The sequence below is a fragment of the Nicotiana tabacum genome, chromosome 9 (assembly GCF_000715075.1).
Source record: "Nicotiana tabacum cultivar K326 chromosome 9, ASM71507v2, whole genome shotgun sequence".
Classification (NCBI taxonomy): domain Eukaryota; kingdom Viridiplantae; phylum Streptophyta; class Magnoliopsida; order Solanales; family Solanaceae; genus Nicotiana; species Nicotiana tabacum.
In genome coordinates this window covers 86,624,264-86,652,079 of record NC_134088.1, presented here as the reverse complement: position 1 = coordinate 86,652,079, position 27,816 = coordinate 86,624,264, and the positions used below count along the sequence as shown (strand labels likewise).

General features: G+C 37.4%; 2 protein-coding genes across 2 annotated transcripts; one reads left to right on the top strand and one right to left on the bottom strand.

The window, feature by feature from the left end:
• Nucleotides 1–365: 365 nt before the first annotated feature.
• Nucleotides 366–6,674, bottom strand: LOC107818419 (mitochondrial outer membrane protein porin of 36 kDa). The gene is made up of 6 exons (XM_016644424.2): nt 6,517–6,674; nt 6,329–6,396; nt 3,096–3,206; nt 1,513–1,599; nt 1,219–1,427; nt 366–868 (listed from the first exon to the last, which is right to left on the bottom strand). Exons 1-6 carry the CDS (start codon nt 6,563–6,565, stop codon nt 562–564), a joined length of 831 nt encoding a protein of 276 aa, XP_016499910.1. The 5' UTR covers nt 6,566–6,674; the 3' UTR covers nt 366–561.
• Nucleotides 6,675–13,177: 6,503 nt separating this feature from the next.
• On the top strand, nt 13,178–15,599 carry LOC107823631 (pectate lyase-like). Its single transcript, XM_016650320.2, has 4 exons — nt 13,178–13,552; nt 13,936–14,584; nt 14,667–14,909; nt 15,033–15,599. The coding sequence occupies exons 1-4, from the start codon at nt 13,317–13,319 to the stop codon at nt 15,261–15,263; spliced, it is 1,359 nt and encodes a 452-aa protein (XP_016505806.1). The 5' UTR covers nt 13,178–13,316; the 3' UTR covers nt 15,264–15,599.
• The last annotated feature ends 12,217 nt before the right edge of the window (nt 15,600–27,816 follow it).

The window sequence follows — 27,816 nt, the reverse complement described above, 5'->3', positions numbered from 1 at the left end:
CAAAGTGAGCATCGTAGATGTAAACTTTAGCGGATAGTAGCTAACAACATTTTCCACCAAGACTAACAAAGCTAACAGGCATCCACGATAGATGCAGTGTGCTTCACAAGATCTCCTTTAATAGCAACCAAATATGTCAGTGATCCCGCCCAGTAGATGCTCAAGCAACTAGCACCAATCAAAAGGTCTTCCAGTCAAACTTTCTTTCCTGATAAGGACTAAGAAAAGAAGAAAGGACGGTTGAAAGCTCTCTTTGGAGAGCCTCTGTGCCATCACTGACATTCAACATCATAAGGGGAAAATGTTCGTACCATTAAATAATGAACAAATAAAGATTAATCAATTGCATGAATGATGAAGCCAGGTGAAGGCAAAAACTGGTCCCTCAATGAACATTTGGGATGGATATAAGCAAAAATTCATGAGTTTGCATTACCAGTTGAAGGTTTATTCTTACTGGTGCAGAAGGATAATGTGCTGAAACAAGTCTATCTAATTTATTACTCTGGACCATACAAAACAACACTGCTTCACTCACTTCTCTGTAAGGTAGTAACAGACTCATGGCTTGAGGGCTACAGCCAACCCAATCTTGGCGCTCTTTTCAATTGCCCTGGTATCCACTTCACCAGATATTGTGAAAAGGGATTTTGGTCGCCACTCGTGTTGGATGAGAGCACATGCCTTACCGTAGCTGTTAACCCGAGCCTTCACCGTGGTCAATGGGTCCAACAAATGCTGTGTCCCGATGGTCAGCGTGTTCTCATTGCTTGAGAAGCTGTGAGTCAACTCTGCTCCAACAGCTGTATTTGTCACCGGCTTCACAGTGTGGTAGTAGGAAGCACTAAGGGTATCACCCTTGTCATTCCTGTATAAAATTATTGCTTAGTCAAAAAAAGATCTAAGATTAGAAAACAACAAAGACTGATGATAGAACATGTAGGTCCCCAAGTCAAAATTTCCTCAAAATCCGAGAGACATTTAATGCAATTATACAGCCCTCATTTCATTTCAAAATAGTATCTCATCAATAGAAGGGACATTGTCGGGCTGAAATAATTCAAATCCCAAAAGAGTTTCTTGGAGAAAGACAGAAAACCAAGACGTTACAAGGAAATCATTTGACAAAAAGAAAGAGAAAGAATGGCTAAAAGACAGACTTTGCTCAATTTAGAATCTAACAAATACATATGTACAAGGAGGCAGACAAATACTTACAGTGCTAAGGAAGCAATCAGATCAGAAGTGGAAAAACTCAGACCAGCATTGCATTTTGTGAAATTGCCTGAGGCAGTGTTAAATGATAGATCAGTGCCCAAAGCAACAGTATTGTTGCCAGCAACGCCGGAGAAGTTGACAAGAGGACTTGCTGTAAGTCCAATGCCAGTACTGATCCCAGCATACTCATGCAAGTATTGGAGCTCTACCTGTAACATAATTCTTTTGCTTAGGAATCACGCAATTCTAAACTACCAACCAACTGCAGAGAAATATTGTTAAAAGCAAAGGTACCTTTCCAGATTTCTGATCTGGTAATACGAAGCTGACGATTGTCTTGAGTCCTGGTGCAGGTTCATCAACAGTGATGGTAGTGTAGACCTGTATCATTCAATCCAAATTAATTAGCAGAGTGTCGGGCTGTGCTCCAACTCAGTTTGGACAAAAGAAACTTGAACTTGTCAATTTCTCAATCAATAAGTCTCAAAATCAAAACCAAAAAAAGAAGACAGAGAACTTTTTGGGAGAGTGTAGAGGGAAGAACAAGTTAGATAACTCAAAAACATATTACTCCTCCCCCCAATTGACTGTCCTTCGACTTTGGTTGTGAAACTCATTTGTTATTGACTACCAGAAAACTCATTTATTTTGATTATCATACTTGACCATTCAGTCTTCTGTTACTAAAAGTTTGCATTTGGAGGTATTTGCATCTCCCATCATTCAATCCCCTACCAATATCATAATGCCTACTTTGAACTACAACTCTATAAGATATATAATCACTCTAAAGATTGACAAATTCACTTTTAAAATTTACTCAAATCACTTTTAAGTTCCTTCCTGCATATGGCGGGTGATTTGGAAGGAAAGGAATCAACGATGTTTGGGAGCAAATGTGAAAGTATACATACATTGAAATAGAGATATATATCTTTTTTTGGCTTTTCAGTGTAGACTAGAAGATGTTAGTACAGCAGATAGGATGTTAGATTTCCTCAGCTTCCAACAGTTATGTAAAAGAACTGATTTGCATGTATGTTGGCACAAACTTTGTGCTTCGGTTTACAAAAGTCTTACCATGCTCAGAAAATAAATTCTCTTATAAATCAGAAGAAAATCCACATCTTTTAAAGGAAACCTCACAAATCAGAGAGAGAGAGAGAGAGGAGGAGGGGGGGGGGGGGGGTTAGATCAAGGCACTTGGCACATAACCATAACCAACACCAGTGAAAATGTTACTTGAACCTTCGATCACTCGGATTCGTCGTTCACCTTCTCAAACCGACGAAGCTCTGTTCGAGAGGAAGCACTGGCTCTTATCGAAATTGACCTTTTGGCCATTACAACATTACAATCAGTTTCTTACTTCTTTCCAGAAAGATTTAACGTCTGAGATGCTGTTAAGTGGCTAAAAGATAGTCTGCAGGAGAGATCCAACAGCAAAATGGAGGAGAACACGCAAACAGGCAAACAAACACATTCTTTCAATACACAAGGAGAAAGGTATCGACTCCATGGACATGCATTGAATCAGACAGCAAGAAGGAAACAAAATACACAGTAACCAAATTAATACTTCAGAGGAATCCTTCATTTTTACTTTTGGTTTTCTAGATTTCTTGGGTTATATTTTTAAGGGAAGGTTTGATCAAGTGATCAAGTCAGAACAAATCGTGACCAGATCAATATGGCTCACACAGCCAGACATGTTGCCACCTAACATTTCCAAAGCATATAAATTCAAAAATAGTATCTCCAGTTAAAAATACTAGAAGTTATTCAACATAGGCAGTCCAATATTAGATGCCAGTAATCAAGCTGAAAATCAGAAGGAAAAAGGCAATAAAAGGTAATGAAAGTATTTACAAACTCACATTGGAATTGGTGTCCACTTTTACATCAGTGGTAACATTTTTGTTCTTCAGCTGAGTGTTAACGTCGGCTAAGAATAATTCACCTTTCTTCAGACCAGATGAGGTAATAGCCTGAAATTTGAGAGAGAGAATTTAGTGACATACTCTTAACTGGTCACAAAACAATTTCAATAACAAGAGACCATTGTTAAACAATGTGAGCCATCCACTACATACATCCACTGTTAGGCAACATCGAGGAAATCCTTCCCAAGAATTACACACTCTGCTGGAAGTTAGAATAAAATAATAGGTGATTTTTCTCATCTGCCTACTAGCATGTTTGGACAAGCTTCTCAAGAGACCAAAAGTGCTTTTTTCTCTAAAGCACTTTTTCTTCACAACTTGAGGTGTTTGGCCAAGCTTTTTTTTGGGGGGGGGGGGGTTTTTGGGAGAAAAAAAATAGCTTCTTCCCAAAAGTAGAAGCAGTTTTGACTTTTCTTCTTACCAAAAATACCCTTAACAAAATATAGTATATACCAAAATAATCGTTAAACCTAATATTGAGGATATTAATGTATAAATATTTCTTATTATTTTTAGGATAGCTTTCTAATATATAGTGACTTTAGGGGTGAATGATTTTTAACTTATATTAAAAGAATTAAGTACTTTTAAATTTTATTTTCATATTTTACTTAAACAAAATGAAAAGATTTAATTATTGCCTGTAATAACAAATTTTTAAGATTATTTATTTACTTATAATATTAACTACGGAAAAGGTCCAAATATGCCCTTATACTATACGAAATTGATCACATTTTCCCTTCGTTAATACTTTAGCTCAAATATGCCCTTACCGTCACATAATTGGTCCATACATGCCCTTAGAGTTACACAGTTGGCCCATATATGCCCTTTTCGAAACGGAATCCACCCAAATTAATTAACTATTTCGTTAATTGTATTACAAATACTCTTTCCTTTTTATTAGTACTTTTTTTCTTTATCTTTCTCGTTTCTTTCTTCTTTTTTATTTTCTTCTCTTTTTTCTTTTCCTTTTTCTTTCTCTCTTATCCGATTTCCTCCATTTCTGATGTCTTCTCCATTTTCATCACCAATTTCACTTGACAAAACTCATAAATTCCAATTACTAAGAAAATTCTCCCATAAGAATATTTTTATAGATCATATGTTTTTTAATTTTTTTAATTTTTACTGAACATATATTTAGTTCTAAAAAATTTAACAAAGTAAGATTGAAATAATATTTATGTAACAAAAAATCCGAAAATCCAACAAAATCGAACAATCCAAATCGATATAATTAGTTTGGTTTGATTTTGATAAAAATCGAACCAACCCGTTCCATGTACACCCCTAATTTACATAGTTAATAAAAAAATAGAAAATGTCCAGCTGAAAAAAGACTAACAACTCAAATTTATAACACTACAACTTGAACTCCAGGCTTTTAATCATTAAATTATCTTTCTGGAAACAATTTAAATATTTTGGTCTTTCGAGTATTGTTAAAGGTTGAGATTTTTTTATATTATTTTAAAGTTTAAACCATAATTTTTGGAATAATTTAATTTCATTTATTTATAGGGCCAGTGAAATTGGAACTTGATTACCTTATGGGAGAATTTTCTTAGTAATTGGAATTCATGAGTTTTGTCAAGTGAAATTGGTGACGAAAATGGAGAAGACATCAGTAATGGAGAAAACGGATAAGGGAGAAAGAAAAAAGAAAAAAAAAGAGAAGAAAAGAAAAAAGAAGAAAGAAAAGAGAAAGGTAAAGAAAAAAAGGTACTAATACAAAGGAAATAGTGTTTGTAATACACTTTAATACGATTAACGAAAGAGCTAATTAGTTTGGATGTATTCCTTTTCGAAAAGGGCATATATGGGCCAACTGTGTAACTGGGCATATATGGACCAACTATGTGACGGTAAGGGCATATTTGAGCTAAAGTATTAACGAAGGGCAAATGTGCTCAATTTTCTATAGTACAAGGGCATATTTGAACCTTTGCCCTATTAACTATTAAGTAAATCTATTCATGTACTTATTCGTAATTTGATACTTAAAAACACTTTCTGAAAAGTTTGGCCAAACACAAATTATTGTTCAAAAGTGCTTTTCAGAGTCATTAGTCAAACACAAACTGCTTCTCTCCAAAAGTATTTTTTTCAAAAGTACTTTTTTCTCCAGCTTGGCCAAACAGGCTATACGCCTTGGTGCGCGAAGCTACCTAATACAAGCGCTGATAGGAGGTAGCAGGCCGGTTGAATAGTCAAGGTACACAAGTTGGCCCGGCCACCACCGTCATAAAATAAGTTAATAACCCATCCCATAATACAGGAAAAGTGTAAATTAAATAACATCCCATTCCTCATCCCCTAAAAGTAATTAGTTTCATTTCGCTATATTGAAAAGAGCGGCATAAGACCAAAATTGTTACTCCCCTGAGGGCATATATGGACCAACTATGTGACGGTAAGGGCATATTTGAGCTAAAGTATTAACGAAGGGCAAATGTGCTCAATTTCCTATAGTACAAGGGCATATTTGGACCTTTGCCCTATTAACTATTAAATAAATCTATCCATGTACTTATTCGTAATTTGATACTTAAAAGCACTTTCTGAAAAGCTTGGCCAAACACAAATTATTGTTCAAAAGTGCTTTTCAGAGTCATTAGTCAAACACAAATTACTTCTCTCCAAAAGTATTTTTTTCAAAAGCACTTTTTTCAAAAATACTTTTGAAAAAAACACTTCTCAAAATAAGTTGGTTTCTCCAGCTTGGCCAAACAGGCTATACGCCTTGGTGCGCGAAGCTACCTAATACAAGCGCTGATAGGAGGTAGCAGGCCGGTTGAATAGTCGAGGTGCACAAGTTGGTCCGGCCACCACCGTCATAAAATAAGTTAATAACCCGCCCAATAATACAGGAAAAGTGTAAATTAAATAACATCCCATTCCTCATCCCCTAAAGTAATTATTTCATTTCGCTATATTGATAAGAGCGGCATAAGACCAAAATTGTTACTCCCCCACCCCCCACCCCCCTTATATTCTTCTAATTTCCTGTATACTTGTAAAATTTATCACGACTACATATTTCACACCAAAATGCAAGCACGAATGAAAAATAAGCAAAAACATTGAATGATAAACCCACAGCACTAAGCCCGAATAATACACTATAAATAAAAAATATACAAATGGAGAAAAAAACTGACCACTCCGGTTGAGCTATAGGTAGTGACGGTGAACTTATGGTCACTGACATAGTCCCTGTACAGAAGATCTAAACGACAACAACAGCCAAAACATAAATATACGAAATAATGAAAATGATTATATCAAAAAACATTTTCCCCAGTATGAAACAATGAAATGAAAACCAAACAAGAGGAAAGAGAAATACCTCTAGCTTTTTTGCCGATATCGGAGTAAAGTCCAGGACCCTTCACCATCTTCTGTGACTGTTTCTGCAAAAGAGAAAGAGAAGGTTCTAGAGAGAGAATCGGTGTTTATCAAAAGACTTGGTTTGGTTGTGGTAGGAAAATTATAATAATACGAATAACCCTAGCTTATTTCGGTGCTTCTTTTTAGACCGTCGGATCTCATGTTGAACGTGAAGGAAGAAATTGTGGACCGTTAATCGGATCTAACATGAGGGCAACACTGAACTTTCCTTGGAAAAATAAAAAATGTGTCTTATCTTTCATTTTCTGTTTGAGGAATTTAATTTCTCAGTCCAACCTGGGCCATAGCCCTTCAACTCCGCCTAGAGTAGGTTGGCCAATTTTGAATATTAGTAATAAATATTAAAGTGTAATTCAATCTAGTATTTGTTAATTGTTTAAATTCTTGTTAGATGGATTAAGTTTTGAGTTGTGACTCCTTATAGTCGTGTAAATCTTGAACGAACTAGATTATGATATGTTTATTGTTATAGCAACCAGCAAAAAGCATGAAATCCAGATCACAAAAATGAAGATAATCACACACAAATACACACGCATGTTTTCATCGTTTTTCTTTTTATATTTCTTTTCCCTTAGAGTAAGAGAGAACCCATGAATTGAAAATAGGAAGGTCACAATTTCACTAATCTAATAGGCCTTTCAGTGGGTACTTGGTACTGGTAGTAATAATAATCGAGATGGTTTTCTGTGAATATTAAAACCTTACAATTAAATGTAAAAATGTAAGTATGACTTATTATTTTTGTATCCAGTAAACTTTAGCTATAATTTCGATTCACACTTCTTTCTTTCTAAAAGTATTATTATATTATGAGAATATGCCCTTATTCTCTTATTGGCCTTTGGAGGAGAATATGCTGTCGCCAATTATATTCCTTGAAGATGCTTCACATTGTCTGTTTTTTTATTGAATTTTTACCGAGCTATACTATTTTAGAAACTTATTTAGCATAACTAAAGAGGTTTTAGTTTAATTACAATTTGATATACAATTTACCAATAATATATATTTTAGGAATAATTTAATATCCCTAAATTATAGGGCTTTAATTAGCTTTCCAACGTACCCACCCCAATCCCCACATCTTTCAAATAATACACAGATAGCGTATCCCACCTCCCATCCCCACGTAAGCAATCGCCCAAAATTTCTTTTGCATAATTTATTTCAAGTTTCACATTCTCTGCTTCTACAAAAGCATTGAGATTTTGGTTGAAAATTGTCTAATTTGGCTTTTATTTAATCTGTTTGCTTGTTAACGGAAGTTTCTTTCTAACAATTATAGAGTTAGAACGTAATTGATATTGCGAATTTCATTGACAACCATTAAAAAGTTTCGAAACTTTGAATTTGAAAATCAAATTTTGAAAAATTATTATTTGTTTGGATTGAGTGTTGTTGCAAATGATTGGGAATATCTTTTGGAATTTATATCTCAATTTTTAGAGAATTTGGTGAAGATTCGAGGTGGTTTAGGTTGGAATTTCAGATTGAAACTCGGAAAGAAAGAAAAAAAGACATAAAAAATTGTATGTATGTGTGTGTTTGTATTTCGGGTGTATAAACGGCATACAAAATATATACAACTAACATAATTGTATATAAATTGTAGTTTTTTTATCAGATTCTATAAGAAAAAATTATATTTAAGTTGTAGATAAATTGTAGATATATTGTAGATTTTCACCGAATTTGTATATATTTTGTAAAAAAATTTAGTTACTTTCCGTAAATAAGAAAACTTAGACAAAATCGGGTAAATAAGTTTAAAATCTGGTATATATACGAAAAAGTCCCTTTTTCATTATTCCTATTATCTAGCTATTTTGTGATTATTTAGATTTTAAAACAATTCCTAACTTGATTCATACAACCTCCGAAATTAGAACTCATTACCCCGTCCTGGCAATGTGATTATTAAGCATTAAAAGATTATTAGGTAGTAGTATTTTCTTTTAGAGTTTGCAAAAATTGAATGTACAAACTTGAGTCCGTATGGACATAAGAATTTTTTTTTTTTTTCAAAATATTTTTTGAAAATAATATTTGGTTATCAAAATCTTACAATTTTTCCAATTTCACTTGAAAATGCATTTTCAAATTTGAAAATTTGGTGAGAACCAGTTTTTCAATTGAAAATGGGAAGGTTGCTAGTGTTTAGTTGCAAAATATATTAAAAAAAGACATCCAAATATGTTGCAAAAATTATAACCAAACACAACTTAATCTTCAATTCAAATTTTAGTGAAATTCCAAATTTGAAATTGTTTTTTTGGAATTCATGTCCAAACGCCTACTTAGACTGTTCTATGTAAATTCTCAGACAAACGTCAGTTTTTTTCTTTTTTTAAATGTATATATGATACCAATTATATCATTGCGTAATATTGCCTTTTGAAAACATTGAGGAAAATTTAAACATAGAGGTACATCTGCATTGACACAGTAAATTGTAAAAACTTCTCCCAAAAGTACTTACGTTTGTTATGATTGTCGACATTATATTTTGACAGTCAAATGCAGCTGTATTCACCCAGAATATTTTTCTCTAACTATGTACATGTGTGTATATGTATACAATATAGAGTCCAATTTTTCTGCACTAACAGTATATAATATTTACACAACCAGATAACTTATAAGGTAATTACAGATAATCTCTTAATAAATATTTAAATGGTAACATATGGCTGAAAGTCCATTAAAAAACATGATATCTTTCTAAATTAAAAAATAATTCAACTTTAACTTTTTATTTACACTTAAAAAAAATTTATAACCACATAAATATTATGGCAACAAGTAGGAGCATACATAGGTCGTAAGTTCGAATATTTTAATAACCAAACCAAACCAATGGTATCGGATTTTTAAATCTATAAACCAAATCAAACCAATAAAGTCGGATATTTGAATCTTGGTTTTTCCCTGGTTTTTCTGTTTTTTTCTGGTTTTCGATTTTTTTCGGGTAAAGTCTTCATAGCACAAAATTATAACTTGTGCTCCAAATATTTCTTTATCCTAGTAGGATACAACTATATAATGTATTTTTCAAGAAAACAACACAACAATATGAGATGATTCATATACTAAAATATTCAATAACAAAGATAATAAAATCGCATAAAATAAATATTGCTAATTAATAAGTCACAATAAAAATAAACATAATCTAAAAGTACTATATAAGTCATGCTAAAATAAGTACATCTAATAAGTACTATTAATTACATGATTAGGCACTAAAGAAAAAGATAAACTAAGTTATGCATTTTCATTATAAACCAATACAAAACTAAAAATAGATATCCAATACTATTGTCATTTATAGTGTTGAATTGAATTTATCTTGTTAGCATTAGTATTTGTTTGAACTTTAAAAGATAAAAAATAAAAGATTATTTAAGTCCAAGCTTGAAATAATACATTAAAAGATAAAAATGTATAAAAGTTTAAGAAATTATATTATATTATAATAAATATTTATATGTATAAAATATTTTTAAAAATTGTGTAAATGTAATGTCGGGTTGATTTGGTTTCGGTTTGACTTTTTTTAGTTAAAACCAAACCAAACCACATCGGATTTTTTTCCGGTTTGATTCGGATTATCGGTTTGGTACGATTTATCAATTTTCTTTGTACACCCCTAATGACAAGTATAAGACTACAAGTTTCAAAGCGGAAGTAAGATATTCATCAAGGAGATTCAAAAATAAAAAATTGAACACACAAAAAAATTAAGTGGATTCAACATCTAATAATGCATAAAAAAAACCTTATATACATAGTATAATTTTCGGCAAAGGGGGTTTGGCTGAACCACCTTCCGCCTACCTAGCTACGCCCCTGGTTACAACCAGGGATAACCTAACATCATCCGAGGCATAAAGCAAAGCCTTAATAAGAGGCCTTAATATATATATATATAATGAACATCGTTTTTTTAAAAATTACACAAGTGAGGATGTGGAATTAAAAAAAATGAGAACTTAGTTTTATGAAGTACAAAAAATTAAATGAATTTAACGTTGATTGCATCACAACTGAAATGGGAGAACCCAGAAAATATACTTCTTCCGTCCCAACTTAAGTGGCTCCTTTTTTTTAGTAAGTCCCTTTCTATATTTGGTAACAATTCAACTTTAGATTTTTCTTTTTATCATTAATGAGATGATTTCTAGCCCATAAATTTTTATGATTTATTTAAGATTGCAAGTTTAAAAAGCCTTCTTTTATTTCATAAACTCCATATCCAGTCAAACACTTTCATATAAATTGGGACGGAGAGAGTATAATTTATGTAAGAAAAATAAATAATAAGTTAGATTATTAGATATAGTTACGTGACCAACTAATGAATAGAGAAATATAATTAAGTAAAAAATAAAATAAGATTGACAGAAAACTATTTTAGTTATATTAATTTGAGGAAGAAATCGAGTTATCAAAAATGAATATGACAATAAAGAAATAAATTTATCAATAATAAGAGATAATTATATAAATAATATACTAATATAGAGAGAGAAATAGTAATTTTTGGGCCCTTAAATTTTTGGGGCCTAAAGCAAGTGATTCACTTGCTTTAGGGTCAAGCCGCCCCTGGTTACAACCACACAAATATTATGACATGCTTAACACTACATGTTTCGAAAGTCCTCTTTATTTTTTTAAACTTCATGTCCAATCAAATAGGTTCACATAAATTAAAATAAAAGGAGTAATAAGTTTGAACCTAATGGACCGAAAGAGTGACGACTGTGGTAGTTGTCCGCACTCACCGGCTTAAACGTACTAAATTGAGAAATTTTCAGAAACCACTATGTTTTAGTGATTATTAGCTTGCTATAGCTACCATTTACTAAATTACTTCCTATAGCTATTTTTTCAATTGTTATAGACTGCATTCGATGTATTTTTGCTACTGTATTCATGAATACAGTAGCAAAACTCGGCGGAAAACAGGGGAGTCCAGCTAAGTAGAGAATATATTTGACTGTATTCGTGAATACAGTAACGAAATTTGCACAAAAAAAAAGGTCTTCAGCTGTTTAAAAACGGTAAGTGAATCAATTAACGCGATAGACTCCTAATATAACCCAACAAACTCAATTATAACACACAAAATTTATAATTCCAGTTATAGAAAAGATTCTCAACCGAAAAATACTCCAAAAAAAGAGCAATCTTCAGAGATTCAATCCATCATTTCTTTTTTTAGTGGTATCTTTACTAAAATATTTTTTAGTGGTATCTTTACAAATAGATTTATATATTGAAATTATATAATTACATTGAATACAGTTAAATACATAAAAATACATTGAATACATGAAGTATAGCAGGTCATCTATAGTGCAAAAATATATGAATACATAATGCAGATACATTTGAATACATATATACATCTATATATATATATATATATATATATATATATATAGAGAGAGAGAGAGAGAGAGAGAGAGAGAGAGAGAGACATCTGAATACATAAATTATATTAATTAAAAAAACATATGAATACATTCATGGAATACAGCGAGACAGTGAATACAATGAAATACATGGAATATAGCGAGGTACATTGAAATACAATTGAAAAAAATACAGTGAATACAATGAAATACATGGAATACAGCGAGATACATTAAAATACAATGAAAAAAAAGATAACAGACTCTTCAAGTTCCTCAGCCCCAAACTCCGTCCCCAACCCACCGATATCCAGGCTGCCGTCATGTGGGGCGTCGCAGCCGGTACCGGCACCCTCTCAGTCGTCGAGGTAGTGAATCTCTCATTTATGCTTTGAAAATTTTGAGATCTGCACTTTTGGGGTCTTTATCATCCTTGGAAGGATCAATGGCTTCCCTTATAGCAAATCCTGCATTTGGACTTCCCGAGGGAATAAATGGCTTCGGTGGTATAAATTATGCTAACGTTGCATCGCCAATGGGGCTTGATCTCGACAATGGTCCGTCAAGTCCTCCGCCAGTAATTTCCACAAGCTTGGCTAAAAAATTGAGAAAGATAATGGAGATGAATCAGTGGAGAATCGTTGATAGAGAGAATGGGGAAGAGAATAGCGATGTGACAGAGAGAAATTGGAGGGAGAGAGATCCTTGAGAGAGAAGTTTACTTCCTATACGGTAATTTTGTGAGAGAAAAAAAAGAAAGAAGGAGAGAGAAAAATAATACACAGCATATTTAATGGCTTAAAGATAGGAAGTTGCCATAAATAGATATTTTGCTATAAAAATTAAAAGGTAGCTATACGAGATAATTTTTTAAAAAAGTATTTATTTATAATAAATAAGGTATCAACCTTTGCTATATGACGTAAAATTTCCTACTAAATTTACTTATGATATAAAAAGGTAGAGTGGATTTTGTATCTAATTTTACTTGACTTCTTTTAACAAACATTCAAAAGTTAGTTAGTTACCTAAGCCAACCTTAAATCCGTCTTTGGATACCCGTTATTCCCGCCATATGTTTGTTCCCAAGGTCCATTGTGTCTGTTATACCTCTATGTACTTCCTTCATCTTCTCTATTTTTTGGGAATTAACCTACGATATATATAAAGAAACTTTCCCTTTATAGATGGCTTCCTTCTAAGCAGCATTCCAAAAGCGAGTCACTGGACACAAACATTTCTCCAGTGATTCGCAAGTAATACCTAAAAAAACAACACAAAAAAGATTACCTACTACAAGAGAAAAAGAGATATTGATATGCTATATAGCTACATTAAAAAGGATAAAAAAGCTATGGCCTCTATTAGTGGGAATTCAGTTTTGTTAATATTGCTTATATCGTTAGCTTCATTAGTCCCTAATTTGCATGCCCGAATTGCTGAATTTGATGCATATTTGGAAAACAAAGCTAAGGAAGCGCTCAATTCTTCTCTTGCTGCATACAATGAACATCCTGAGCAAGTCACTAATACATTCAATAGAGAAGTTGGAGAGTAAGTAGTTTCTTGATACTTTTTATTTATTTATTTTTCTACATGAAGACCTAGCGAAAAATAGGATACAATGAAAGAAAAAGATTTATGACGTAGCACTTTTACTTAATTAGGTCCAGTATTTACTAGAAGTTTTTAGGCTTGTTGGAGAAATTTATATGGTAGTAGAAAATATAGAGAACCTCTAGTACTAGAGAAACTGATTTTTATAATATTTCACCGAGACGAGCTTAAACGTAGGGACATGAATTAATAATGATGATTTATATAGCCAACCCTAATTAACTTGTTTAGTATTGTGGCATAGCTATTGTTGTTTCTTTGATTTTACTTAAACATGTTTTAAGAATAATGACTTGAAAACTACTTGATGTATTATGCAGCACATTGCTAAATATTACAAGCTTAAGGAGGCATCTTAAAGAAAAAAGTAGTTGCATGGCAACCAATCCAATCGACAGATGCTGGAGGTGTGACGAAAACTGGGCGAAAAACAGGAAAAAACTAGCAGATTGCGCTCGGGGATTTGGCCACAAAACAACAGGTGGTAAAGCAGGAAGGTACTATGTTGTAACTGATGACTCGGATGATGACGTGAAGGATCCAAAGCCGGGGACCCTTCGTCACGCTGTGATCCAAGAGGAGCCATTGTGGATTATCTTTGAGAAATCAATGATAATTAGGTTGAAGCAAGAACTGATGATTACGAGTGACAAGACGATCGATGGCAGGGGAGTTTCCCTTCACATTGCCTATGGTGCTGGTTTCACTATCCAATTTGTGCATAATGTTATAATCCACAACATTAGGATTCATCATATCATATCTACCTCAGGTGGAATGATAAGGGATTCTGGTAAGCATATTGGAATTAGGACAGTGAGTGATGGTGATGGTATTTCTATTTTTGGTTCAAACCATATTTGGATTGACCATTGCACTTTGTCCCAATGTACTGATGGCCTCATTGATGCCATCATGGCTTCCACTGCAATCACCATTTCTAACTGCAAATTCAATCATCACAACGACGTAAGTTACTCTTACTACCCTGAAAAATCATTTAGTAGTTGTTAATTTGATTACTCAATAGTCATTGACAATGGTAATTCAGGTGATGCTTTTGGGGGCAACTGATGCCTTCCCTCAAGATTCAATAATGCAAGTCACTGTTGCATTCAATCGGTTCGGAAAGGGATTGATTCAAAGGATGCCAAGGTGCAGGTGGGGATTCTTCCATGTTGTCAACAATGACTACTCTCATTGGCAAATGTATGCAATTGGTGGCAGCGCTAATCCAACCATTATCAGCCAGGGTAACCGTTTCAAGGCCGCTAACAACCCTAACACTAAGCAGGTAAACGTCACAATTCATATCACACTTTTGGAAAATTCATACATATGGTTATATTAGGTAGATTCACAAGTATCTATTGGCTTATATTATGTGGTTTGCTGACATAAATGATGCTAAATGAAGGTGACTAAGAGGGATTACGCGCCAGAATCGGTGTGGAAGAACTGGCAATGGGTATCAGAGGGTGATTTGTTTTTAAATGGAGCTTATTTCGTGGAGTCAGGGCCACAAAACAAGAAAAAATCTGCATTGACTAAACCTCATAGGATCAAGTTCAAGCCTGGTTCATATGCAGGCCGACTCACTCGCTATGCTGGTGTACTGATCAAATGCAAAGCCGGCACACCTTGTTAATCAATAGCCTTTAATTTTTTATGTACACAATATTGTGAATCTGTAAATTCACTTCTGAGGGTTGGAAGGAGCCAGGTAGATTGGTGCTTTTGACAGCAGAAGAAGGGAAATAGGAGAAAAAAGAAATAGCTCCAATAACTAGTTTTTGTCCTTTTGTTTTTTCTATATTTTTTTTTATTTTTGGTTTTGATTTAGTTTCTTTCCCTGGCTGGATTGCCTTAGAGAGATGAGAGCAGTCAGGAGGGGAAGAAAAGGAAAGTGTAGGTGTTGTGAAAGAATGAACCAATTCTTGTGTAACTTTGATTTATAGTAATCTAAGTTGTCTGTTTGTAGTGACATTTTATTGTAGTCAAACGTGTTGTTTTACATAGTAATAACAATAGATGCTAATTGGTGTCATTTTGTATGTAAAAACATGATTCCTAAAGACAAATATCTTCTTCATAAACTGTTAAGCAAATATTCTCCATCATCCTCTTTTCACCTCACCTACTCCTTTCAATTTATCAGGAATAGATCTATGAAAAAAACAAAGTAGCTAGCTTATTGACCATCCTTAATTGTATTTAGTTAGTCTCTGATTCCTGGTAATAAAGTCCTAGATTCAAAAGAGAATTGGGAGATTCATGTAGTCAAACTATCAGGAAAGGATATATGAAATGAATACTTGTACTATGTGATACTATTATACATCCATTATCTAGGTTCTTATCCAACAAATCATGCATGATGTTCGCACTGTTTCCTATAAAGACTAGCAAATTTCTACACTCTACTTTTTCTATGAATACTAGAAAAAGTATACACTATACACACACAGCCATAAAGCAGATTGATCGAATAATCCAATAGTAGTAGTATATTTGATCAAACAGAAAAACAAACGATCAGCTTTAATGAGATATTATCCGATCAATCAAATGCCATGGAGATCAGATCGCTTTTAATTTATGGGCTATTCTAAATATTATTTTATTTATATGGTCATACATCTCGAAAGATCATTTATATTTTTTTTCAGGCATTTTCTTCTATTCAATTTGTAATCGGTCATAGGAAATTATTTCTTCCAATTAATATTTACATAATAATCCTTAGTATATACTTAATTCTTTGGGCAACAGGTTCTATCATGTCCAGTATGACCATCATGTAGTGGTGTTTACTCAAAAATCGGATAGAGTTAGAATTTATACGTAGTTCTAAAGGTATGTGGAATAACTTGACACAAATCTTAAGAGTAAATAGAAATATCGAGTGTTGACCGTAGAAAATAAAAAATAAGCAAAGTTGGAAAGAAGATGATTTATGGATTAAGCAAGATGAATTAATTTATGAAGCTAAAAGAGGATAACTCTTCAATATAGGAGTGTATGATATCTCAGTTACAATATATGCAAAAATCTTGCTTTTACAGAAATATAGCCATCCCTTTTATTGTGGGGGGATCCTACTTTAGATATAATTAAAAATATATAATAGGGAATCCATGATAAGTCAGTTTTTCCCTAATTCCCGCCGAGATTCTCTCCCTTAGTGTGTCTGCAACGGCTCTTGTCTATGAGCTCGATCTTGATCGGACTCGGTATTGGTCGATATTGGTCAGTTTCCAATTTTAGAGCTCGATGCGGGTTTGAGGTCGATGCTGACTCGGGGTCCGGTAATGACTTGGGCTCGATATTGGTCGGTTTCCAATTTTAGAGCTCGATGCGGGTTTGAGGTCGATGTTGACTCGGGTTCGGTAATGACTTGGGCTCGGTATTGGTTGACCTCTGACCCTTAAGCTCGATTCCATCACATGTTCGATTCGGACCCGAGCTCGATAATGACTTCGAGCTCGGTATTTGACCTGTACCTGAAATTTGAAGCTCGTTTGTGCCATCTTTGGATCCATCTCGATATTATAAAGACTTTCATCGGTCCATTATGATTCCATCTCGATCAGTCGTACGAAGGCCGAAATCAGTTTCGACCGTATACAGATAGTCCCCTCGTTTCTCGAGAAGGATGTGGCTAGAAACGATATGATTTTCCAACGGCTCGATTGGATATGCACTGATATTTGCATCGAGCACGACCATGATGTACGTGATAGCTGTCCCGTCGGTTCAGTTTTTCAAGGCATTTAATGCGTGTCAGACGGTGGTCGGCCACTGCTGATGTTGAACCAACGTTGCTTAATCTATAAATACCCATTTCTTTACCATTTACCACTTTTGCGTCTCCAATCTCCAAATTTTATAAAGTTCTTTCTTGTATCTTCTGAGTTTATCTGTAAATCTGTGATTTTTCACTACAAAATCTCTCTTCAAAAACACCAAATCTTTGTTACCTCCTTCTATTTTCGGTCTTTAAATCCAAAAATGGCGAAAACTTCAAAAACCATTCCTTAGAAAGAAAAAGCTTCTTCTTTACAGCCTGCCGCCGACAAAACACCGGTGGAGCCACGGCCTGAGGAGTGTGTTCCTGGGGCGTGTGTTCTTACCTCTGATTTTAAGGTCGACAAAGGCTCGTCGGTTCCCGGCCGATGTGAGCCAGTATCGAGGTATATATGTTCGATAACCGAGGAGCACCTCGAACATCTAAAGAAAGATTGCAATTGGGAGAACAAAGAAATAGTAATCCCGTCTTCTGAAGAAGATATCACCACTTACGTGAAAGGATTTTTAAGTGTGTATACTTACCCTTTCACGTTAGGTCCCCTCGACCTTATTATTATTGATTTCTGCTGTCAATACCAAATAACCCTAGGCCAGATCCATCCTTATTTTTGGCGGATCGTTATTTTGATCTGTTACTTCGTGAACAAAATCTAGGGGATGCCTTTCACCCTCGACCATCTCAGTTGATTGTACTGCCCTCGCCTCTTTCGAGGCGGGTTAATAAAACTTCAGCGCCGGGCTACCAAGGTTCTGTTCTCGAGCATAGACGAGGACAAGGATCGAGGATGGATGGGCAGGTTCGTTCGAGTGAAGACTTCGGACCTGATTCCGACTGAAAAGATGCCATTTCCCGAGGAGTGGAACATAAAGCATAAGTATAATTATGATGTTATCTCCTACTATTTTGCCCCTTTATTTCTTTTCTCATCGATATCTCCTTTTTTTTGATGCAGTAGTTCCTTGGATACCCAGTGCAGTTCCCGACCTCAAGAACTAGGTACGGGATCTAGCTTCGACTTCCACATATGCCAAGCGCTCATGTCGTGATTTGTCAAAGGGCCTATGGGAGGCCAAAATCATGGTAAGCCTCTTTCTCGTATCTTTGGTAGTTCGAACGAGATGATTTCCATATACTTAAATCAATTTCCCTGCATGTAGATGTGGGCAAAGATGCAGTTTTAAGGCCCCCGCCCGGCGAGGAAGAGGCTTCGATCTCTATTCCAAAACTGGTGAAGTATAATAAAATAAAAAGGGCCTCTGCTTCCAAAGATCCAAAATCGAAGACGAGAATGACTCGTAAGCCGAGGAAGAATACCATCCCTCTAACCAAAGAATCAGTTAAGCATCTAAGGGATGAAGACAAGGAAGAAGAAGAAGAAGAAGAAGAAGAAGAAGAAGAAGAAGAGGAAAACTATAGGTCCGTGCTGGTGGCCCGAATGAAGAAAAGCTTCGATGCCCCAAAGGCAGCTGTATCGATGGTGATTTATAATGCTCCGCCTCGAACTGAGGAGATATCGGAGGAAGGTTCGGGCAGAGTCCCCGAACCGTTAGAGATCGAGGATGCTTCCCACCGAAGTCAACAAACGGTGGGTATATCAGAAGAGGCCGGTCCTGAAGCTCTCCGAACTGAGGAGAACGCCCCAAGCGAGTCGCTTGGGGCAATAGTAATCGGAGACTCGCCCAATCTTTCAGCCTTTTCCGAAGGGGGGATTCGGGAAGCCCAAGCTTTGGGGGGCCTCGAGATAAATCGATCTCATGAAGGGGAGGACCCTTTCTGTGATTTGCTTACTGGTGTCGAGGATGTTGTTGGCCCTAGTGATGTGTCAGGCCTTTTCTGTGAAGTGCAACAAGCTCTAAATCGGGTAAGTTCTAACTCCATTCGTTGATACCACCTTTATGTTTTCTATTCTTTTCTAACTTCTTTTCTTCTTTCTTCATAGGCCGCAGCGGTTCATCGAGAAGCGTGTTCTCAGTCTCGAGCTGAGCTGCGTCGGTATGAGGTCGACCTTCAATGGGTCACGTAGGAGAGGAACGCCCTTAGACACCTCTTCGAACAAAGGGAAGAAGAAATCAAGGACCTCCGAGCCAAATTGGCAAAGGCTCAACAAGACCAGACCGGCCTGACTGAGCAGGTAATGGTAATCTTAAAAACCCATGGGCTCGATTCTAGAACGGTGGATAATATTTTGATCTCACAGCTGCAACAGAAGCTTGAGGTTATTGGGAAGCTTCGTGAAGAGGTCGATATGATAACGGCGGAGGCCTTGGGATGGAAAGATGGTATTGACCGTCTTTTCGCTGAAAAAGAAACTGCTCAAGCCCAATTATCATCGGCCGAAAACCAACTTCAAAGCATGAAGGAAAAAAAATCGGTTCAAGAAAGAAGAATAGAGGAGCCCGAGGCTTGGTTGGCCTCCGAACTTGCCAAGGCCAAATCTGACGCCGAAAAGGCAAAGGCCGATGCGGATGCATTTATGGCCGTCTATCAGGCCGATGCTGAAGCTGCTCAGGTACAAGCAAGAGAGGTAGCCGAGATCGCCAACACTCGAGCACATTGGGTTGTTGAACTTGCTAAGTGCCGATCTCGGAGGGAGACCCTCGAGGAGATCCATGCTCGAGGTTTCGATCTCACCGAAGAGATAAAAAGGGCTAAATTGCTCGAAGTTGATGTTGAAACCTTGGCTTCCGATGATGATGATGGTGATGATGATGATGATGGCGATGATGGGAGCAAGAGTGGGTTCGAGAGCAGAGCAGAGCCCAATGGAGAAGAGACCGCCCCCGTAGATAACAAAGAAACTTAGCCCTTAGTTTTCATTTTGGTTTTTTTTGTGTAGGGTCATGTTCGGACATTGTAAACATTCTTGTATATATATAAAGTTCTTTTCTTTTCCCAACTTTCCTCTGTTTTATTCTCTGCCTCGTGAAGATTTTGTTTCATTCATGCCTTATGAAGATTTTCATAAGGTTTTAGGCAATCTGATCGTATTTGGAGCTTGTAGCCTTTATATCCGAGTGAGTGCTTGCTCGAACTTGAAATAAGGTAGCTCGTAGGCTTAGTAGTTGAGTGAGTGATTTCTTAAACTCGAAGTAATATAGCCTGTAGGCTTATTAGTCGAGTGAGTGATTCGAACTTGAAGTAATGTAGCCTGTAGGCTTATTAGTCGAGTGAGTGATTCGAACTTGAAGTAATGTAGCCCGTAGGATTAATGGTCGAGTGAGTATTTGCTCGAACTCGAAATAAGAGTAGCCCATAGGCTTAGTAGTCAAGTGATTGATTCGAACTCGAAGTAATGTAGCCCGTAGGCTTAGTAGTTGAGTGAGTGATTGCTCGAACTCGAAGTAATATAGTCCGTAGGCTTATTAGTCGAGTGAGTGATTCGAACTCGAAGTAATGTAGCTCGTGGGCTTAATGGTCGAGTGAGTATTTTCTTGAACTCGAAATAAGAGTAGCATGTAGGCTTAGTAGTCGAGTGAGTGCTTGCTCGAACTCGAAGTGACGTTGACCGTAGGCTTATTAGTCGAGTGATTGATTCGAACTCGAAATAAGAGTAGCATGTAGGCTTAGTAGTCGAGTGAGTGCTTGCTCGAACTCGAAGTGACGTAGCCCATAGGCTTATTAGTTGAGTGATTGATTTGAACTCGAAGTAATGTAGCCCGTAGGCTTAATGGTACTTGATCTCATTAATTTTTCGGTTGGCAGTTCCCGATTTATGGGGTAATGGTCGGCCCTTAAGCCTGCTTGCAAAATAGATCACAAAATAGAGGATGTATTCTGAGATATCGGTAAGAAATTCTCTTTATATCATTATTCATGTGTTCATATTCTGTACTAGGGATCGAGCAAACTACATGAGCATGGTTCGTTTTGACCATTTGGCTCTTACAATATTTCCTATCGAAACCTTGTTGTTATTTAGTAACTTTATTGCATCGAACTTGATATATTTGAGGGTAATGCCCCCCTAATATTCGAGGTTGATTGTAAGGAAGCCTCGGATACTGTTGAATTTTTCTAAGTTAGCACGATCAATGGTTGCCTCATTAAAAACCTTACCGAAAAACCCATTTGGGATAAAACCAGCCTAAGGGAAAACGCGTGCTTTTAGACCTAAAGCTTCGTGTTGAATAATCCATCCTTGTTCCTGATCGAACTCATGCAAGGGTTAGTTTCGAAATATAAACGAACATTGGAGGGTAGTACCTTAGCAGTAGTATCGTTTTAGATGCGACACATTCTAATTGCTTGGTAGTTGTTTGCCGTTTATAAAACCGAGCTTGTAAGATCCTTTACCGACGTTTTCGAGTACCTGATACGGTCCTTCCCAGTTTGGACTCAGTTTTCCTTTATTTGGATTTCGGGTGCTGAGGGTGACTTTCCTTAGCACTAAGTCTCCGATTTTAAAATGGCGAATATTGGTTTTTCGATTATAGTATCTTTTGACCCGCTGCTTTTGGGTGGCCAATTGGACGAGAGCATCTTCTCGTTTTTTATCCAATAATTCAAGGCTAGTGTTCATAGCCTCGTGATTTGACTCTTCCGTTGTATATCGAAACCTGGCACTGGGTTCTCCGACTTCGACTTGAATCAAGGCTTCGGAACCATATACTAAGGAGAACGGGGTTGCCCCCGTACTGGATTTTGATGTTGTTCGATATGCCCAAAGAACTTCGGGTAGAATTTCTCTCCATTTTCCCTTGGCGTCGTTCAACCTTTTCTTTAGGTTTTGAATGATAGTCTTGTTCGTCGATTCGGCCTTCCGTTACCACTAGGGTGATATGGTGTTGATAATATCCTTTTTATTTTGTGGTCTTCGAGGAATTTCGTCACTTTGCTGTCGATAAATTGTTTCCCATTGTCGCACACTATTTCGGCGGGTATCCCAAATCGACATACGATATGATCCCAGATGAAGTCTATAACCTCTCTCTCTTACTTTCTCGAACGCCTGTGCTTCAACCCATTTAGAGAAATAATCAGTCATAAATAAAATAAACTTAGCTTTACCTGGGGCCGATGGCAGAGGGCCGACAATATCCATTCCCCATTTCATGAATGGCCATGGGGATAAGACTGAGTGAAGTTGCTCCCCGGGCTGATAGATCATCGGTGCAAACCTTTGACATTTATCACATTTTCGAACAAACGCCTTTGCATCTTTGTCCATATCAATCCAATAATATCCTGCTCTGATTATTTTTCGGACTAATGAATCGGCACCGGAATGATTTCCATAAGTACCCTCATGAATCTCACGTAAGATGTAATCGATGTCTTCTGGTCCTAAGCATACTACCAATGGTCCATCGAATATCCTTCGGTATAATGTCCCATCTGCAGTCATTGTGAATCGAGCAGCTTTGGTTCGTAGGGCCCTCGAATTTTTAGGGTCCGGTGGGAGCTTTCCGTTCTTCAAGTATTCAACATATTTATTCCTTCAATCCCAGGTTAAGCTTGTGGAGTTTATCTAGGCATGACCTTCCTCGATCACGGATCTCGAGAGTTAAACGACAGTCCCCGAGCCGATCTAATCTTCCTCGACCGATAACCCCAAATTTGCAAGTGCATCGGCCTCATTGTTTTGTTCTCGAGGTACATGCTGTAAAGTCCATTCTTCGAAACGGTGCAAAGTTACCTGCAGTTTGTCTAAATACCTTTGCATTCTACCCTCTCAAATTTTGAAGGTTTTGTTTACTTGATTTACCACCAGTAAAGAGTCACACTTGGCTTCAATGACTTCTACTCCTAAGCTTTTAGATAGCTCGAGACCTGCAATCATGGCCTCATACTCGGCATCGTTGTTAGTCAACCTAGTAGTTTTGATAGATTGCCTAATAGTGCTACCTGTGGGCGGCTTCAAAACGATGCCTAGCCTGGACACCTTCACGTTCGAAGCCCCGTCTGTGAAAAGGGTCCATACCCCCGATGATGTACCCGATTCCAACAGGAGTTCCTTTTCAACTTCGGGTACGAGGGTTGGCGTGAAATCGGCTACAAAGTCTGCTAAAATTTGAGACTTGATGGCCGTCTGGGGTTGATATTCGATATCGTACCCACTGAGTTCGACATCCCATTTGGCCAATCAGCCTGATAGTTCGGGCTTGTGAAAAATATTACGAAGTGGGTAAGTGGTTAGTACGCATATGGGGTGACATTGAAAGTATTGTCTTTACATTCTAGAGGCGCTTATTAGTGCAAGTGCCAATTTCTCTAAGTGTGGATATCTAGTTTTCGCTTCCCCTAAGGTTCGACTTACATAATAAACGGAAAATTGCGTACCTTGCTCTTCTCGAACTAGGACGCCACTTACCGCTATTTCTGATACCGCCAAGTACAAGTAAATCTTCTCATCTACCTTTAGAGTGTGAGGCAACTGTGTGCTAGATAGGTATCGCTTCAATTCCTCTAATACCCGTTGGCATTCCGGGGTCCAGGCGAAATCGCTCTTTTTTTTAGTAGAGAGAAAAATCGGTGGCTTCGATTTGATGACTTCGAAATGAATCGGCCTAAGGCAGTTATCCTTCCGGTTAGCCTCTGTACGACTTTTACATTGTCTATGATGGTGATGTCTTCGATGGCCTTGATTTTATCAGGGTTGATCTCGATTCCTCGATTTGATACCATGAAGCCAAGGAACTTGCCCGAACCGACCCCGGAAGCACATTTCTCGGGGTTGAGCTTCATGTTGTATTTCTTTCAAATCTCGAACGTTTCATGCAAATGAGCCAAATGGTCCTCTGCGCGCAGGTACTTAACTAGCATGTCATCAATATAAACTTCCATTGATTTACCTATTTGTTCCTCGAACATTTTATTTGCTAGGCGTTGGTAAGTAGCTCCTGTATTTTTTAGCCCGAAAGGCATTACATTATAACAATATGTTCCATATTTTGTGATAAATGAAGTTTTCTCTCGGTCCTCCGGGTTCATTTGGATTTGATTATACCCGGAATAGGCATCGAGAAAAGTAAGGATCTCGTGGCCGGCTATGGCATCGATCATACGATCAATGTTAGGCAGCGAAAAAGAATATTTGGGGCACGCCTTGTTTAGATCCTTATAATCTACACACATCCTAAGTTTGTTCCCTTTTTAGGGACTACAACTACATTGGCTAACCATTCGGGGTATTTCACCTCCCGAATGGACCCTATTTTAAGAAGTTTAGTTACCTCATCCTTTATGAATGCGTGCTTTACCTCGGACTGGGGTCTTCTCTTTTGCTTCACCGATTTGAACCTAGGGTCCAGGCTTAGCCGATGCGTCGTTATATCCGGTGAAATCCTTGTTATATCTAAATGGGACCAAGCAAAACAATATATGTTATCGATAAGAAATTTAATAAGCCTTTTCCTGATTTCGGGGTTTAATTCCGTTCCCAGGTATACCTTTCGTATGGGCAAATGCTCGATTAGTATGACTTGCTCCAGTTCTTCAATCGTTGATTGGGTAGCGTCGGAATCATCAGGGACCATGAAGGATCGAGGGATCCTTTGATCATCATCTTCGTCAATCTTCTGATTTTCTAGTTGGGTTGAAGCTGACGTTTGTGATTGCAATTTGGCATCCCGTTCCCCTTTTGAGTCCGACCCCTTTATTGATGAAGGTGAGGATATCGAAAATGCTTCTTCGACGGCAAACATTTCTCTCGCGTCCGGTTGTTCTTCGTACACCGTTTTGACTCCCTCCGATGTTGGGAATTTGAGAACCCGGTGGAGGGTCGAAGGTACAACTCTCATATTGTGGATCCATGGCCTTCCAAAAAGGGCGTTGTACCTCATGTCGCCTTCGATTACGTGGAAGTTTGTTTCCTGGATGGTCCCGGCCACGTTTATCGGCAGAATTATCTCGCCTTTGGTAGTTTCACATGCCATATTGAATTCTTTTAGAACCAGGGTCGCGGGTATGACCTGGTCCTGTAGACCGAGCTTCTCTACAACCTTCGATCTAATAATGTTGGCCGAGCTACCTGGATCAATTAACACACGCTTAACTTTAGTTTTATTCATAAGTACGGATATTACCGGTGCATCATTATGAGATTTCATGACTCCTTCTGCATCTTCATCATTAAAGGACAAGGCTCCTATGGGTGCGTAATCCTGTGTTCGAGGTCGCTTTTCTCTCATAACCGTTGTCTTAGTGTGTTTAAGCACCGGCCCCTAAGGGGTATCGACGCCACCGATGATCATGTGGATGATGTGCTGTGGTTCTTCCTGTTCGTTTTGTTTATCGAAATCCCTGTTTTTGAAATGGTTTTTGGCCATATCGCTTAAAAATTCTCGAAGGTGCCCTTTATTGAATAACCAGGCTACCTCCTCTCTTAGTTGCCTGCAATCTTCCGTTCTGTGGCCATGAGTCCCATGATATTCGCACATTTGATTGGGGTTCCTCTGGGCAGGATCTGTCTGCATGGGTCGAGGCCATTTAGTGTCTTTGATACGTCCGATAGCCGACACGATGACAGATGCATCGATGCTGAAGTTATACTCTGATAACCGTGGTGCTTCCTTAGGTCCGGTAGGCCTATCGAATCCATTTATGTTCATCAGCCCTGAGACCCTTGACCTCGATCACTCCTTTTACTTTCTTGTCCAGGGTTACGTCTCGATTCATTGATCCTGTGGTTTCCACTATATGGTCGGTATCGGTCCCTGATCGGACCTTGTTCTCGATTGATGTCCCTTCTAGCAGCGGGCTCAGAACCCAACTGATCATCTTCGACTCTAATTTTTGACTGGTACCAATTAGGTACGTCAGCCCAAGTAATAGCTGGGTACTCGATCAGGTTATGCTTCAACCATCGTGAAGCCGTCGAACTTCGTTCGTTCAAACCTTGAGTGAAAGCTTGAACATCCCAATCATCTGTGATTGGTGGCAGATGCATTCGTTCTATTTGAAAACGAGATACGAACTCCTTTAGCATCTCGTTATCCTTTTGTCTTACCTTGAACAGGTCCGACTTCCTCGTCTCGACCTTTATGGCCCCGGCGTGCGCTTTTACGAAAGAATCTGCAAGCATAGAAAAAGACGCGATATAATTAGATGGTAAATTATGATACCATATCATTGCTCCCTTTAATAGGGTTTCACCAAATTTCTTCAATAATACGGATTCGATTGCATCGTCCTCTAGGTCGTTTCCTTTAATGGCACATGTGTAAGAGGTGATGTGTTCGTTGGGGTCGGTAGTTCCGTTATACTTAGGAATCTCGGGCATGCAAAATTTCTTTGGGATCAGTTTAGGAGCCACGCTTGGGGGAAAGAATTTTGTACGAATTGTTTAGAATCTAAGCCCTTCAATATCGGTGGTGCCCCCAGGATATGATCAACCCAAGAGTTATATGTTTCCACCTTTTTGTCGTTTGCCTCGATTCTCCTTTCTCCTAACTCTATTCGTTTGGTCAGTTCTTTGAACATCTTAGTAATTTCAGGATTAGTCCCCTATTCTTGCTCATTTGACCTTACTACAGCTGGCTCCGTTATGTGGGTGATTTCTCGGGGTAGACTGGGCTCCGGTCTACTCGGTACCTGGGTTTGACTCTGCAACTGAGCTATCGCTACCTGTTGAGCTTGCAACATTTCGAAAATCATACACAAGTTGATTCCGTTTTCCTCAACGTTATGGGTGTCTCGAGGTGCAGATCGAGTACCACCGTGAATGTTATTTTCAGGCTCAGAACGTTGGTTTTTCTCAATAGCCACATGCGAGTTAACATCTAATGGTACTTCAACTCGGGCCCCAACGACATCGACAAGCGGCCTTTCGGCCCTGGTTGTCAAGTTGTTATTTTCTCCTTGAAGGCCAGCTTCGTTGTCGATAGGTAAGGACATTAATTGAGAGTTCGTTGTTGCTGATTCGAAATCAAAGACACTTTCAACAACAAGTGTAAGAGGGTGTGTTTAGCAGATTCGTACTAAATAACCACTGTTATCCTTAGCCCCACAGTGGACGCCAAACTGTTTACTCGAAAAACGGATAGAGTTGAATTTGTACATAATTCTAAGGGTATGTGGTATAAATTGACATAAATCTTAAGAGTAAATAGAAATATCGAGTGTTGACTGTAGAGAATGAAAAATAAGCAAAGTTGGAAAGAAGATGATTTATGAATTAAGCAAGATGAATCAATCTATGAAACTAAAAATGATAACTCTTCAATATAGGAGTGCATGATATCTCAGTTACAATGTATGCAAAAACTCTGCTTTTACAAAAATATAGCCATCCCTTTTATAGTGGGGGATCCTACTTTAGATATAATTAAAAATACATAGTGGGGAACCCATGATAAATCAGTTTTTCCCTAATTCCCGCCGATATTCTCTCCCTTAGTGCGGTTGCAACGACTCTTGTCTATGAGCTCGATCTTGACCGGACTCCGTATTG

Excerpts from the sequence above, each read along its gene's own strand:
- LOC107823631 (XM_016650320.2), top strand. The coding sequence starts at position 13,317 with ATGCTATATAGCTACATTAAAAAGGATAAAAAAGCTATGGCCTCTATT. Across the intron at positions 13,553-13,935 it reads TTCAATAGAGAAGTTGGAGA|CACATTGCTAAATATTACAA; the intron begins GTAAGTAGTTTC and ends TGTATTATGCAG. Across the intron at positions 14,910-15,032 it reads ACAACCCTAACACTAAGCAG|GTGACTAAGAGGGATTACGC; the intron begins GTAAACGTCACA and ends TGCTAAATGAAG.
- LOC107818419 (XM_016644424.2), bottom strand. The coding sequence starts at position 6,565 with ATGGTGAAGGGTCCTGGACTTTACTCCGATATCGGCAAAAAAGCTAGA. Across the intron at positions 6,397-6,516 it reads TATCGGCAAAAAAGCTAGAG|ATCTTCTGTACAGGGACTAT; the intron begins GTATTTCTCTTT and ends GTTGTCGTTTAG. Across the intron at positions 869-1,218 it reads CTGATTGCTTCCTTAGCACT|GAATGACAAGGGTGATACCC; the intron begins GTAAGTATTTGT and ends AATTTTATACAG.